The sequence below is a fragment of the Rissa tridactyla genome, chromosome 6 (genome assembly GCF_028500815.1).
Source record: "Rissa tridactyla isolate bRisTri1 chromosome 6, bRisTri1.patW.cur.20221130, whole genome shotgun sequence".
NCBI lineage: Eukaryota > Metazoa > Chordata > Aves > Charadriiformes > Laridae > Rissa > Rissa tridactyla.
In genome coordinates this window covers 73037900-73052361 of record NC_071471.1, presented here as the reverse complement: position 1 = coordinate 73052361, position 14462 = coordinate 73037900, and the positions used below count along the sequence as shown (strand labels likewise).

At 46.8% G+C, this 14462-nt stretch overlaps 1 protein-coding gene across 1 annotated transcript in view; it reads right to left on the bottom strand.

Moving 5' to 3' along the window:
- Positions 1–12586: 12586 nt before the first annotated feature.
- The window catches only part of JAKMIP3 (Janus kinase and microtubule interacting protein 3), a 37231-nt gene continuing 35355 nt past the window's right edge, over positions 12587–14462 (bottom strand). Inside the window, exons 21-22 of the mRNA XM_054205622.1 lie at positions 13545–13586; positions 12587–12967 (exon numbers count right to left, since the gene is read on the bottom strand). Of these exons, the coding sequence (XP_054061597.1) occupies positions 12713–12967; positions 13545–13586 (297 nt within the window). The 3' untranslated portion in view covers positions 12587–12712. The remainder of the gene's footprint in view (positions 12968–13544; positions 13587–14462) is intronic.

The following is a 14462-nucleotide window of genomic DNA, read 5'->3' as shown; positions in this document are numbered from 1 at the left end:
GGTGCCGCCCGGCAGATGGGCCGTGGGCCCCCGCAGCCAGCCCCGGCCCCGCATTAGCAGCACCAGGCACCATATGGCTGCGGAGAGCCCACAGCGCCAGCGCTGGACCAGCAGGTCTTGCAGGTGCCGGGGAAAACAGGAGAAACGTTCAGGGAATAACAAAAAGGCAACGAAAACACACAGGCGGTGATTCAACTTGCCAGGGTAATACTCTACAATGCCTTACTCTGCCTACGCTAAGCAGAGTTAATCATCAGTTGAAACACGGGTGCAGGTTTAAATAGGCTGGAAACATGAAATAGTATTTGCTTGAGCACCCCAACGATGTGCAGAGGATGTCAGCGGGGGCACTGCTTCACGGTGCGCCCACTGTCACAGCCACTAACCTTGGTGGCTGTCTCGCTGAAAAGGCCAAAGACGCAGTGAATTTGGGGACTAAAGCAGTCATTTCTAGCCTGGAGGCGTTCTGCCTGGCCCGAATCGCCAGGAATTAGAAGAATGAACCTGAGTCCGTGGCTTCAGTCCCCAGCACCCACCAGCTGAACGGCCGTCGTGAGCCCAGGCTCATAGTGGGGCTCATCCCACTGGTGCCGTGCAGCGGCATTGCCGGCTGGTCCTTCGGGCACCCTGGGCACCACAGGGAGGGCAGGAGATGCTGGAAGTGTTTCCCAAGCAGATCACCCCTCTCTCCTGACGGAGAGAATATATCTCTGGTGTATTTTGTTCCTGACCATATTGATTTGGAAAATCCTGGGGTTTTCCCCCTTAAAATAGCCAAATACACCAACTGAAGAAAATTACCCAACGCCATCCATTTATGTCGATAAACCTTGGGAACATACGCTACGCAAAAGAACTATTCATGAGCACAAAAGCATTTCACTTCATAAATATTTATAGGATGGGAATCTGAAACGCTGTTCCTGGGGCCCTGGGTCCCCTCGAGGCTTTTCAGCATCTTTGCGGGGTCGGGGAGAGCCTGGAGACGGCGGGTGTCAGGGCGGGATGGGGATGTCAGGCATCGCCGCCCTAACGCGAGCTGCCTGCGCCCAGCCCTGACCTAGATGGAAGCGCGGAGCCTCCGCCCTTCGCCTCCCATCACCGCAGCTCTGCTGAGATTGGGACTAATGAAGCTTACAGCCAGCGCGGCTCATTTTTAACCATTTCTGGTCACTTTTCATCACAATTTTATGGCATAGACAGAGCCAGATGTAAGGCAAGGCTGGGTTTCTGGCGTCAGCATCACACTCGTGCGGTGCGAGTGCAGAAGGGCAGGGGGTCCTGCAGCGCCATGAGGCTCACCCAGCTTTCCTTAAGGGCAATCCGACACACACACGCCAGAAACTACTTCTGCATCCTTGATCCTTTGATGCTTAATAGCAGGGGTTTCAAAAGCTGTTTCCTTCCATTGCAACTGATTTATTTGTAACATTTACGTGCTAAAATCTTTTGGAAACAAACTGGACACACATCTGTAAGTGCATAGAAGAACTCTCTAGCATTTTTTCTTCGTTACAGATTTTGAAGCAGTGTGTAACGGAGAATGAGATTTATAATTAAAACTATTTGATGACTCCTATAGCATCCAAAAAGCAGCACATGACAGCCTGGCTGTGGTTCTCATACTTGCACTAGAACAAGTTAAATTTATCTATAATAATCATCCGGGGTTTTTTAGAATAATGGCTGATTCTGCACTGAAAACTACTTGTTTTGCCCCACAGAAACCTGCCCAGGTAAATCCAGTGTAAGTGTGGATTAGCTAGGTAGATGTAAGGGCATTCGTCTGGGGTTAAGAAGATGGTGTTGCGGTGGGTATGTTAGGCAGTTGTACAAAAACTCTAGGTCAGATAGACTGAAATAAACTTCTTGGAGACTACAGAGCTGATGTTAGCAGCAAAATTCGTAATCAACTTCAATTTTTTAAAATTTTGTAGCATATGGTGCTTATGAGTGAATTTGTAATACACTTACATGTACTTTTCATGTAACTGGTAAATGATGTTAGAATGCTCTTTAAAAAGACAAATCTGTTAGAAGACAGTCACTATGGTATTGGAAAATATGGTACGATAGCTACAAAATACATTTACGTGTTGTGTTATATCTAAAGTATTAGATACTATCACTATTTGTTACATACCTAGAAAACATAAATAGCATCGATTTGTTTTCCAACTAAAGAAAAGAATTTAAAATATTTGTCTTCTATATTTGCAATAACGTGGATTTTAAAAACTTTCTCAACACCTAACCCGTGGAGAAATGTCTAAGCGTAATACCGGAGCGGTAAGTCTGTGGCTGGAATCCCTCGTGCAGCACACGCACCCATCTGCTGCCGCGGCTGGAAGGGCTGAAGACGCCCAAAGGAAACGAAGCCTTTAGCGGGGAGTGTCTCCCCGGGCAGCTGGAGAGCGGGAATTTCGGATTTGGGGGACTCCAGTGCAAACTGCAGACAAAGAAGCCATTCAGCTCCACTCAGCCTAGCTCAATAGCTAGTAATGGAATTTTTGTACTTTCTAAATTAATCTGCGGGAAATGGAGCCTTTCGATGGCAGCCATAGGCAATGCCGGGGCTGAGGGTGCCCACCTCGGCAGCCGGGGGCACCGCCACTGCCCTGGCCCGGGGCTGAGCTCCCCGTGCCCCCCTCCAGATCCACTCACGGGCAGGTATTGCAACGGTCCTTCCGCTGCCTTAGGGAACACGCGCTCCCCTGCTAAATTCATGGCCAAATCTTCCTACTGTTTGAGAGTCACAACTGTACGACATAGCAGGGAATAAAAAGCTCCACCTGGTCCACCTGCTCTGAAGGGCAATGGAAACAAATCACTGAAACAGCTCTGAAAGACAAAAATAATAAAAAACGTGACAATCTGCCAAGAACCTGGCTGCTCGCAAGCATTATTTCTTATTATAGATCACCAGCTCACAGACACAAGATCAGCTGTGGCATTAATAGATGACATTTAAAGAGGGAGGGTTTCAGAGCGGTGGGGAAGCCAGTCAAGCTGTAAATGCAGAGTTAACGCAGAAAATGCAGGCTGACACCCCAGCCGTAACTCGGGCTGCTCCTGGGGGAAAGGCAGCCCAAGGGCAGGAATTCAGGGCACCATGTCAGCCCCGATCTCAGCTGCCGAGGAATCCCTGCCTCCTCCGGGTTGAAGGCAGCTGCTTCATCTTGCTGAAGTGTAGCCCTCTTTCCTAGATGACCTTCTCACAGCAGTTTTTAGGAAACATAGTTACAATTAACACTCTCATAAATCTGCTAAATTATAAATTTACAGCCTTTAGGATTCTACATTCCCTCTCTTGGTACAATTAGCGTAGGTTGAAAAGGTTGCCTTGACTTGATGATGTGTGAATATTTTACAGTCCTATTACCTTCGTGACCATCGCAGCATTGCTAATGCATGCTGGTATCTCCTTGACAGCCGTTCTGACACTCATTTCATCAATTTGTTGTATCCCTGGGGTGCGTTCTTGTTTATAACAAGAAGGAAACTGGCCATTGGGGCAATCTGTCTTTAGAAAAAGTCATTGACAGAACGAAATATCCTGCATCTGCCTCTACAGATCTGTGTAAGGCTGTTACAGGTCTTGAGTTTCTCGGACACATTCTCCCTTCCTGAGGGAGGTTTATCTGGGATTTCTAATGGCCCAGAAGTGCAGACACATCCACTGTGTGTGCCAACCCCACTGCATACATGTGCTGAATACATGTGGTGGGTGCGGGATGTGCGGGGCTGAAGACGCGCTTGCAGAGATGCTGTGCGGGGACCAGGGGACGCGGCGGGTGCGGGATGCGCAGGACTCGATGTGCGCTCACTAGGACTCTGCGTGGGGACCAGGGGCTCACCTCGCCAGCTGGGCACAACAGGCACGCGAGGGAAGCCCTCCCGTTTGTGCCAGCTGGGAGATGCAAGGAGCCATCCTGCTCCTTGGAATCAGCAGAAAAACTCTCACCGATTTTAGTGGAGCACAGTAACACCCACACCCTCTGAACAGGAGAGTTTTATGGAGGAAAGAGAGCACCGTCCTGTGTACACGCAGCCACCCTTGCCTGACCCTCTCGGCGCTGTCAGTCTGGAGCCGTCCCATGTCCGATCCGTCGCCCAGCCGGGCTGTCCCCTCTCTGCTGCCAGCCCAGCACCCCCAAACCCCAAATCCGCACGCAGCAGGACTAGCCGGGCAGACAGACACACAATGTTTCTGTCTTCACAAAACCAGACTAAGCCCAGAAAACTAGAAGTTTAAGACTGGAAAACACAGCATCCTAATAGCTAATAATGCTAAATAGTAAGTCAAATATTCATTATTCTCACCTAATTATCTAACCAAATTGTGAGTCTTCCCAATACATCAAAACAAAACCTTCAAAATACATGTTTATGCTTACATATATGCACATTATCTGGAAAGAATACACGATGTCCATGATATCATAGGATACCTCAAGTTGGAAGGGACCCATAAGGATCATTGAGCCTATGATGATACATACGATACTATCAAACAGTTGTACCACTTCTTCAGGCCTATTACATGAAATCTTTGTGAAGGAAGAGCATGAATTCACCAAAAGTTGTGCCTATCAGCACTGTGAACTAGTCATAAAAAATCAAGTTTAATCTGGCTAATTTGGATTTAAGCTCAAGATTTGATTCTCCAGATAATATTTGAGTGTTTTGTTGTGCATCTCGGCTCTCTATCAGAAGTGAAAGGATGAGGTCCCCGACAGGAACCAAGAAAAGGTTCCTGCTAATTTATGCTAGAGTGTGCTCAAAAAAATATTTTTTCCTTCCTTTGCTATTATAACAAGTATAATGATTTCCTCAAAGGTTTTGGCTGCTGCAAGCCTTGCAAATTAATGCTAGGCGTATGTAAATGTATTTGTATATGTATGCAGGGGGTGTGTACACAAACATATTTATTTACAAATATAATGCATTTTTTAAAAACATTTCACTTTATAGTAGATTTTTCAGCTAATTAATTCTTCAGGCTAATACTGAGTTTGGTACGTTATAAAAATCTGTGTCCTTATGATTTACAAGAACATGGCAAGAATAAAATTAAGGGCAAGAACACTTCGGAGTTAATGACAACCGAATCTGCTAATGCCTGGGAGTGCTTTGGAAAATGAATGATTAAATGAATGATTATCTTTAAGAACAGCTCCGTGGACCAGGCTTTTACAATGCAAATCCCAGTTCTGTATGGAGCTATGCTGAATGTGCAGTTCAATTATAATTACCGATTTGTTGGTTTTCCCTAACAAAACCCCACCGTTGCTGAGAAGACAGAGATGTGAAAGAAGCAGTCACTGCGGAGCGAGCCTGGTCCGTGAGGCACGGCAAGAAACGCTCAGTTTATGTAGAAATGTCTCGGTGGGGGGTTGTTCCAAACTATGGGCTCTGTCGGGAGCGTGCCTCCAGTTTTCTTTCCAAGAGGAAAACATGGGATGGAAGCTCCCGGCATCTTGAGGGGGAAGCAGACGCGACACAGGGCCACTGCTGCTGTGCGCAAATTTACAGGGTGTTTACACTCTGAGAAAACTCTTTGCTACTCCTCACAGAGATAGGAACAGGCCTATTAATGATGCTGTACATCATTATCACTACAACAAAACAGGAACGTGGGCCCCTCGATGGTAGAGAGAGTAAGGAATTGTCCCAGGTGAAGAACTGCCCTTGCGTAACCTGCCCAGGAAGCACAACAGAAGTTACTGCCACCATAAACCAGATGCTCTGCTCAGGAGGAAAAGCTCAGCAGGTCTGCTTCTAGTTGTTTTGCTGTGGGAGTTCGCAAAACAGAAACCAGCAGCCTCCTCCCAAGCCGAGTCCTCCTCATGATCAAAGAGCTCCCCCAGACGCGCCTCAGACCTGCGCTGTGCCGAAGCTGTCCTGAAGCACCAGACACAACGTGATTCCTGCCCGAGGACCTCCGTCTCATCTCATCTCATCTCACCTCACCCGGGAATTCGGACCGACATTGTCATTTCTATGCATTTCAGTCTCTAACATCCCCTGAAACATTAAAGCAGAAATACCGTGCAATGACACACTCTACACTTTTATATAAATTGACTATTATTAATCTGCTGGAAAACACTTTATTATTACTGAGCCAAATTCTGCTCTTTACTGAGATCAAGAAAGGTAGCCAAGATTTACAGCATAGTAAAAATGAGCAGCCTTTGACTCATTTTCTCTATATCTTTCCACGAATGCCGTTTGCTCATTTGGAGCCTTCTTAAAGCCTTGGGTTTTCCCTACTCAGTTCACTTTAAACCAAGATGTTTTGGGTCATCCTGCACAGCAAAGACTTGTCAATTAGCATTCTGGTAATGTAGCTCATTAGCCTTATCTCCACACCCCTATGAAGAAAGCCATTTACGGCCCCTTTCAAAATGCCTGAATATATACATATATACACACAGAAGGCAGCCGATAAAACATTACAGGAAAATTTAAGCTCCAGTAGCTCATCACCTCCCCTGTGGTTCGTTTCTGGAAAAACGTGCTGCTGACCTTAAAAAAACCCAATCTCTTCTGCCAACTAAAGCACACCAATAAAAAAGCAGCTTGATTATGGGATCAATGCATACAGAAATGTAAAGAAAAGTAATAATCTACCAAACAAGCAGGCTGACGTGGAGAGGTGCAGTAGAAGTGACCCCAGCAGGAGCTCTGCAGGCGTTTGCTGCAGCGCACACCCGCACACACGGCCCTCAGGCATGTAAAAACATCAGATTCTGCAGATTTGCAGTTGGTATTGCTAATTGCTGCCTATAGTAGGAAATATATTGTATATTCTTTCTTAGAAATGCTAAGACCACTCCTAAAAAGAATTTCTCGTGATGTAAGACGTACCAAGGGCTAAAGGATCTGAAAATAGCTGGGTCTGAGCTGGCTGGCCACGGGGAGCCTAAAGCTGCCCTACTGCTGCTCAGCATCACTGGCCATTTTGTGGGAGAGGCATCTCCCCGCGCTCCTCCAGCACCTGCGGTTCCACACGCGCCAATCAAACATGGCAACCCTCTTCTAGACTGGGGTCCTTCTGGCACTGAAAAAATGTAAATAATCTTCTTTTAGTATTAATATTTTCAATGTTTTAATTAAGATTAAAATAAATTAAGCTTGTGATTACAGTACTCTATTCTATTACCAAGAGGAACCCTTACAGTCATGAATCGACCTGGATCACCGCCCAGACGTGACCCTTCTCCTCCGAGGGAGTCTCTCTCTGTGAGGGGAGCACAGGACCTGGTCTGCTCATTCCAACTTTATCTGGGTCAGTCTTCAGCCCAGGTTAACCTGACGTAACGCCTCGAATCTACTTATCAGAAGGAATTTAGTTACAAAAGATACTGTGCGGTCATGACGGGTAACTACTCCTCCTCCCCAAACGCAGACGTTTATGGACTCCTTCAAGGACCAGACTCACAGCTCTCCATTTTACATACATGTACACACACAGAGGGTCTGATATTAGCTAAAACTTCTTAGCTATGAAGGGAATAATTGCACCAATACACTGGAAAGCACAACCTAACAGCCTGCTCTGGGTCCTTTGACAACTCTGACTCAAACAGCTATTGCCAGGAAGAGCAGGGGGGTTATTGCCCACACTGTACAAACCCCCATCACTTCTGCAACAAAGCGCTGCCCACCCCGACCACGGAGAAATTCTGTCTGTGACCACCTCCCGCTCGGCAGAGCTGGCTGCGGGCAACAGCGTTGTGCAGGAAGCTTCTAGACAGCAGAAAAAATAGGGAACAGGGAAAATTATCTTCTGAAACCCAACCGCATCATGTCCTGAGCAATTCCAACCCGAGGGACAGGTTTCCTTCTGATGATATGCAGGGTCTTAAGGGTTTCTACCTGAAGCCTGAAAGCCTTCTGGCCAGATATATGAAATGTGAGTCTAATGCTGGGATTTAACTCCCAAAGTTCATTTAGGATTCAACTGAATATATGCTTAGACACATGCCACTGAATTCCCAAAGCACATGCATTCAAGTACGAGCTTGTGCATCAAGTACAGATTTCCCTTGCACAAACCTGGGCTTCAGCAAGTGGCATCTTGTTTTCTGGAACCCCCCAAGATGTCTGTAAGTGCTCCGACCCGTCACAGAAAACCAGAAACGTGCTTCTTTCCAGACATAACCTACGTAAGCAGAAACGCAGAAGCATTCAGGTCCAAGTTTTCAGGAAAATGTGCATTTGCTTTAGCTTAGAGCCCAATGCTCTGTCATTTGCATATTTCAAAAAGGAGACACTAATTACTGCATTTGTCAATTAACGGCCTCTCTGCAGCAGAACCTACTTCCACGTCTGACCGAAGAAAGAGCAGGTTTGTATGACAGAACGGTACCGTACAGTTCCCAAGTAGAATTCTTTAAAAATGCTACTTATTTTTATCAGATATTATTTCTTTTGAATAAACAAATATAAAAAAGAACTATAATAAATGTTAATATTTTTATTTAAATAAGATAATTGGGAAAACAGGAATTTTGGGGTGCTCAAGCCCTTCTATAAATGCAAAACCTAATTTCAAGAAAAATTTCTCTTAGTTTAACTGACAACTTATCGATTTGGAAACTCGGGAGTGCCACGTACCGCTGGGAGTCCCCAAACTCCGGTATGACGTCAACACGCGCTACAAAACAACCAGGATAACTGCCTAAAGCAGCTTCCTAAACCTGCCCAACCCAACAAACCCCCTGCTAAAGCGGCAGCGGGTAGCCCCAGCATGCCCCATTGCCCAGCCAGCACGCCCCATTGCCCAGCCCCGTTTGCCAGCAGCCCCCTCCGCTGGCCCGGCCCGCCGATGCCCCCCCGGCCCCCCTGCAGACGGCAGCGCTTCGGCAGCGCAATGCAAACTAGGGGCCTAATTAATGCATACACAGTGTGTTTATCAAATACTCGAAACTGCAGCTTTCCCTGTGCTTACACACACATACGTCTTTATACACACGCACACACGTATATGCATTTATACACACGTATATGTATTTATACGCACACACATGTACCTATACATGCACACGTATTTGTATTTATACACGCACATATATGTACCTAGACACACACACATATGTATTCACACACACACACGTATATGTATTTATACACACACACGTACCTATACAGACACACGTATATGTATTTATACACGCACATATATGTACCTAGACACACACACATATGTATTCACACACACACACGTATATGTATTTATACACACACACGTACCTATACAGACACACGTATATGTATTTATACACGCACATATATGTACCTAGACACACACACATATGTATTCACACACACACACGTATATGTATTTATACACATACACATATGTACCTAGACACACACATATGTATTCACACACACATATATGTATTTATACATGCACATATATGTACCTAGACACACACATATGTATTCACACACACACGTATATGTATTTATACACGCACATATGTGTACCTAGACACACACACATATGTATTTACACACACACATATATGTATTTATACACGCACATATGTGTACCTAGACACACACACATATGTATGTACACAGACATATACGTACATATACACACACACACGTATTTACAGAGACACACAGGACAATGTCATTAGCACAAGGCTGAGAAGCGCAGCAGCCCCGCACTGAGAGAAGCCCAGAAAAAGGCACTCACTGAGCCTTGACTGCCCTCCTGTGCCAGGGCCACCCAACGCCACTGTCCTGCGCTGCCCCAGCACCCCGTGATCCCTATTCCATACTTCTCCCTCCCTTTCCCATTTCTCCAGAGCGCACCAGCCCCCCACTGGGAAAGGCTGCGGAGGACCCCCCCTCGGCTCCCTCCCACCAGCTCCCCCCCACCGCCTCGGCCCTTGGCCAGTGCCGGGAGAGCGTCCGCACTGGGATTCCCGATGCACATCAGCACTGCCGGAACAACGACGCGTAGGTGTGCTAAGGTGTGATAACGGTATTATCCTGGAAGCCTCTAGTCAGAAGCACTCATTGAGATTTATCGGCTCAGAGTCGATAGACTTGCCAACCCCATGCGTAAGCATTTATTTTTCTTAAGCGAGTGCCTGAAATGTCCCCAACGTAGCGGCACAGTCTGAGAGCCGGGGGCTCACCATGTCCTGCCAGCGCTCCCCGAAAGGCCCAGCCACCTCTCACAGGACAGACAGACTTGGGTAGGTCTTTCTTCTTGGTTTCAGTTTGCCATCTTTGTAAATCTGTTCTTGTTTCTCAAAAGCTCTCCCATTGTCATATACTCAACCATTGCCTGATTTAAATTATTTCCCTCCTTTGACTGTGTTAAGGTTCTTTTTTGGGTTACTAAACACATGGATCTCATTGATCTTACTGCCCAGGAACACCAGCCCCTCGGAGACTGGTGTGACACTGGCAGCCACCGAGGGTTTGGACCCCTCTCGGAACGCCAGCAGGGCTGAGGTGTCCGGCTGCAGGGCTGGAAGAAGAGCAGGCGTCATCTAACCCCGAGCACAGGTTACCTCAGCAAGACCACGTAAGACAAGTAACTTCTCAGACTCCCCGCGCGCACCCCTCTGTATGTCGATATCCTGTGTCCGACTGATTACAAAAGCAGCGACCCTATCAGAGCAGCACATCAATAACCTTAAGATCGGAGAGGTGTTCAAGCTCAGACTGGATGGACATTCTGCTTCGAAAAACTATTTGGGGGGGAGGGAAGAAGAAAACTGATGGGATGAAGTACAGAGAGACGATTCCTACTTTAAAGCAGCATGAGTCCTGTGAGAAGTACTAGATATAAGAAGTGTAACGTTAAGAGGTGCTGGGACAGCCCCGACAAACCAAAAAAGGCCTCCGAGCCCTGCGGCGAGTGCTCCAGTTCACCCGACGCTTTGCCTGGTGACTGAGCCATCCTGAGCATTAGCCACAGGAGGGCCCAGGGAACTGAAGTTCTATGCCAGCTGGTTATATTTTGGAAACTTCAGTATTTTCCCTCATTTGGGGAGGGAGACAACGGAGCCCAGCGAGCACAAGTCTTTCCAGGCATGCCAAACTCCCCCAGGCTGTGGTAGCAGCGATTTCTCGTCAGCCATCTAGCTGGGTTCTGGTCCCCCATTTAACGTCCCTCTAGTCTTAAATATTCTTGAAAAAAGGCAGCTTCAGCAGTGCGAGGGTGACTGCTGAGACTGTCCCCATCACGTTTACCAGCCAAGTAACTCATTACCAGCATGAATTAGAAAAAAATTAAATGAAATTGTGACTTAAAATACTTTTCTGAACACTATTTGTCTTTTCATTCCAAACTGAAAAATATTTTCATGTATTGCATTTAAAATATATATTTTTAAAGTACCATGACTGCTTGCGGTTCACACAAATTGGACAGTGCGTTTCATTTAGTACTTTTTGTTAAGTGACCACTGATCTAAAGCGATAAAGTTAGCACTTGTCATTACATCATACTGAAATTCAATACCTAAATTACTAAAGTAAAAGAGAGAGATAAATAAATAATGTTTACATAAAGCCTTTGCTAATTTCAAAGTTTTCTCTGCATTATCATTAGAAACATTTTAACTCGTGCAAGAGGGACTAACAGCCATGCCAAGGACGTTACACAGTACATACACATAATTATACACCAAGTTGGTTTCCCGTTAACCAGGCTCACCTGTCCGCAGCTCTGGTTTCGCTTCCTGCCCCGTGCTGCCAAGGGAGGGGCAGTTCCCACCCGCGTCCTGCCCTCGGGGACCTTGGTGACACCGCAGCCATGGGAAGCTGCGGACGGCAGCGTGCTCTTGCCCCTTCTCGCCAGCCCCGGGTTCTCGCGCTCGGCTGCAGCTCCCATATGGTGACTCACACTGGTGGGATTTCTTCCGGATTTTCCCTCCTTCACCTGTCTTTCTGGAGGATCCATTTCTCCTTCCCGGCTCCTGCGCCACCTCCAGGGCTCGGGCTCTGTGGTCCTTGTGCTCCCTTGTCCCAAGGTAACATCTTCTGTTGCCTTTGGCTGCCTGCCCGAGCCCAGAGCGTGCGGATCAGGGATGACGTTGTTTTCCATTCACTCTTTTCTGGGTTGATCTTTTTGTTGGGACAGTGTTAAGTCTTTTCTCGTCATTTAGGGACAGCAAATTATAAATTATTGTGCCATTTTTCTCATCGTGCTGTGGGCCACGGTCTACTGAAAACTTCCCCCAAAATTAAAACTTGATTTCCTGGAGGGTTCAAACATACCTCAAAAAACCTTCAGGTTTTTCCCTAAAACTGGGCTTGCAGGATGTTCAACCAACCATTGGCCATACCCTGTGCTATGAAGAAATACCTTGGAACAAAACACTTCATTTTCATTCACGTTTATCTTTTTGTGACTTACTCCTCTGGAACTCTTCCTAAAATCTTCCAAGACAGATTTTTAAATAACTATGAATAACAAATATAAATGCGTGACATATAAAACAGGACACGGGCACTTCTACAGAGAAGCAATGTACTACCTGCTTAGCAGGGAACCAAAGTCTATTCAGTTTATCTGAATTAGTATACTGCTCCGTCAGTAAAGCTGAGAGCTAGTTCAAGCAGCAGAGCCAGGACTTCCACTGAAAGTTAGTTCAAGCAGCAGAGCCAGGACTCCGGGAAGGAGCCTGTGGCTGGAGGGGAGGGAGGGGGTTTTTGGCTTTCTTCTGTGTCAGCTTAGTTCTAGCTTTTCAAAATGCTCGGTCAGAGGGGCCAGTGGTGCAGGCGCCACCTGTGCAGAGACTTCCACGTCCCCTAGTTCAGCTTCAGTCTGAAAGGAGGAGAAAGATTGCACCTTCCATCGCCGGTAGCAAAATGTGAGAGATATTTGGAGTTTTTGAAATGGCAATGTCTCTTTTTGTGTCTCGGTAATCAGTGCTGTCTTCCTGTCAGTGACAGTAGAAGCAATTCTAGCTCCCTCCGTTGGCTGAAACAAGAAAAAGATATAAAAACATGGATCAAAAAAAAGTCTTATCTGGGCAAAAAAAACATGCATGAAATTTCTGTAAGGTTTATATTTATACCTATCTGTTTGAATTGTACAACTGATAAAAAAGGATTTGTGCTGTATTCTATTGCCTTTGGTGACTAATCGGGAATGCCCCCCTCAGTGCCATCAATGTGGTGATTTCTACGACCTCCGGAAGCACAAACAGATTGGCATTTTAACTCCTATTGACACGGGAATAAAGGCGGGGCTGGGCAATATCTAGGGCCCTAAGGCATGATGCTGGGACAAACACATTCATAAACGTCATGTCTCCACCCAAACCATCCTGGGTTTTTAGCCTGAAGCCAGGACGAGCTAACGCAAGGGGCCTGATCCAGCTGTGAGCGTGTCAGCCAGCCCAGCTGGGCAGGGAGAAGGAGCAGGGATTTCCATTTTCGGGCTATCTGGGGCACCCAGGAGACCCCCCAATACTGCTGAGGCCTGAGCAGCAAAGGGAAGGCTCTGACGCTTTGCAAAACAAAGAGGGGAAACCAGAGGTGATCCGAGGGCTTACCTTTTGTGTGTGGCCTGAAGGACTATGACCAAAGAATGAAAGCTAAAGAGAAAAATAAAAACAAAAATAAAAACTGAAAAGGGGAGGGAGGAGAGGAAAAAATGGAAGAGAAGAAAGAGAATAAGAGTTTACAGTGTGTTTAGCTGAGAAATAAGCCATGGTTACAGACAGAGTGCAACAAAACTCTGAGTTGAGAAGAAATATAAAGTGTGAAGCAAGGTCTGGGGCTCGGGGCTCAGCTCAGCTCAGCCGGAGCCCAGCAGCCCTCGGACTGACGAGAGCCGTCTCCTGCCCCAGTGGAGCCCGGCCCAGTCGCTGCCAAGGGCTCAGGAAAAACGGGGAGTAAAATATGAGCTGAATTCTTCTGATACCTCAAAGAACCCCGAACCGCTCACTGCTAAGGTTTGTGCTTGCTTTCAGGTGAAAGTCCGTCCCGGTCCCTGTTGTACCTGAGCAAGTTCTCCCATGGCAATTTCATCAGAAAGAGATTATTTCAGATGAGGGTAATTTTAGGGTAAAATTCAACAGGTATGGCTTGCCTGGAGAAAGCTCGATGACATTAACCACGGTGACAGTGACTGCTGTGGCTGCAGGAGGGGAGGGGAGAGGAAAGGGAGCCTCCTCTCTCCCCCCAGAGAAGGCAGGTCAGAGCAGATGCTGCAGATGGGAAGGAGACAAGATCCTCGGCTCCTTCCCTGAGCACGTGCGAGACCTCATCCCTCTGATGCCCAGCAGCTCTCCATCCCCTTCCCAGGGCAGATGGACCCCGCCATCCTTGCCAAGTCCCGTGTTTCGGACTTTACTGAAGGATAACAGAAGGAAAGGCTCAATTTCAGTTGGTAACCTTTCCTTCTCAGAGGGACAATGCAAATGCGAAATGGTTTCCTGGAGCGCTCTCACATTAGCTCACTGCGCTAA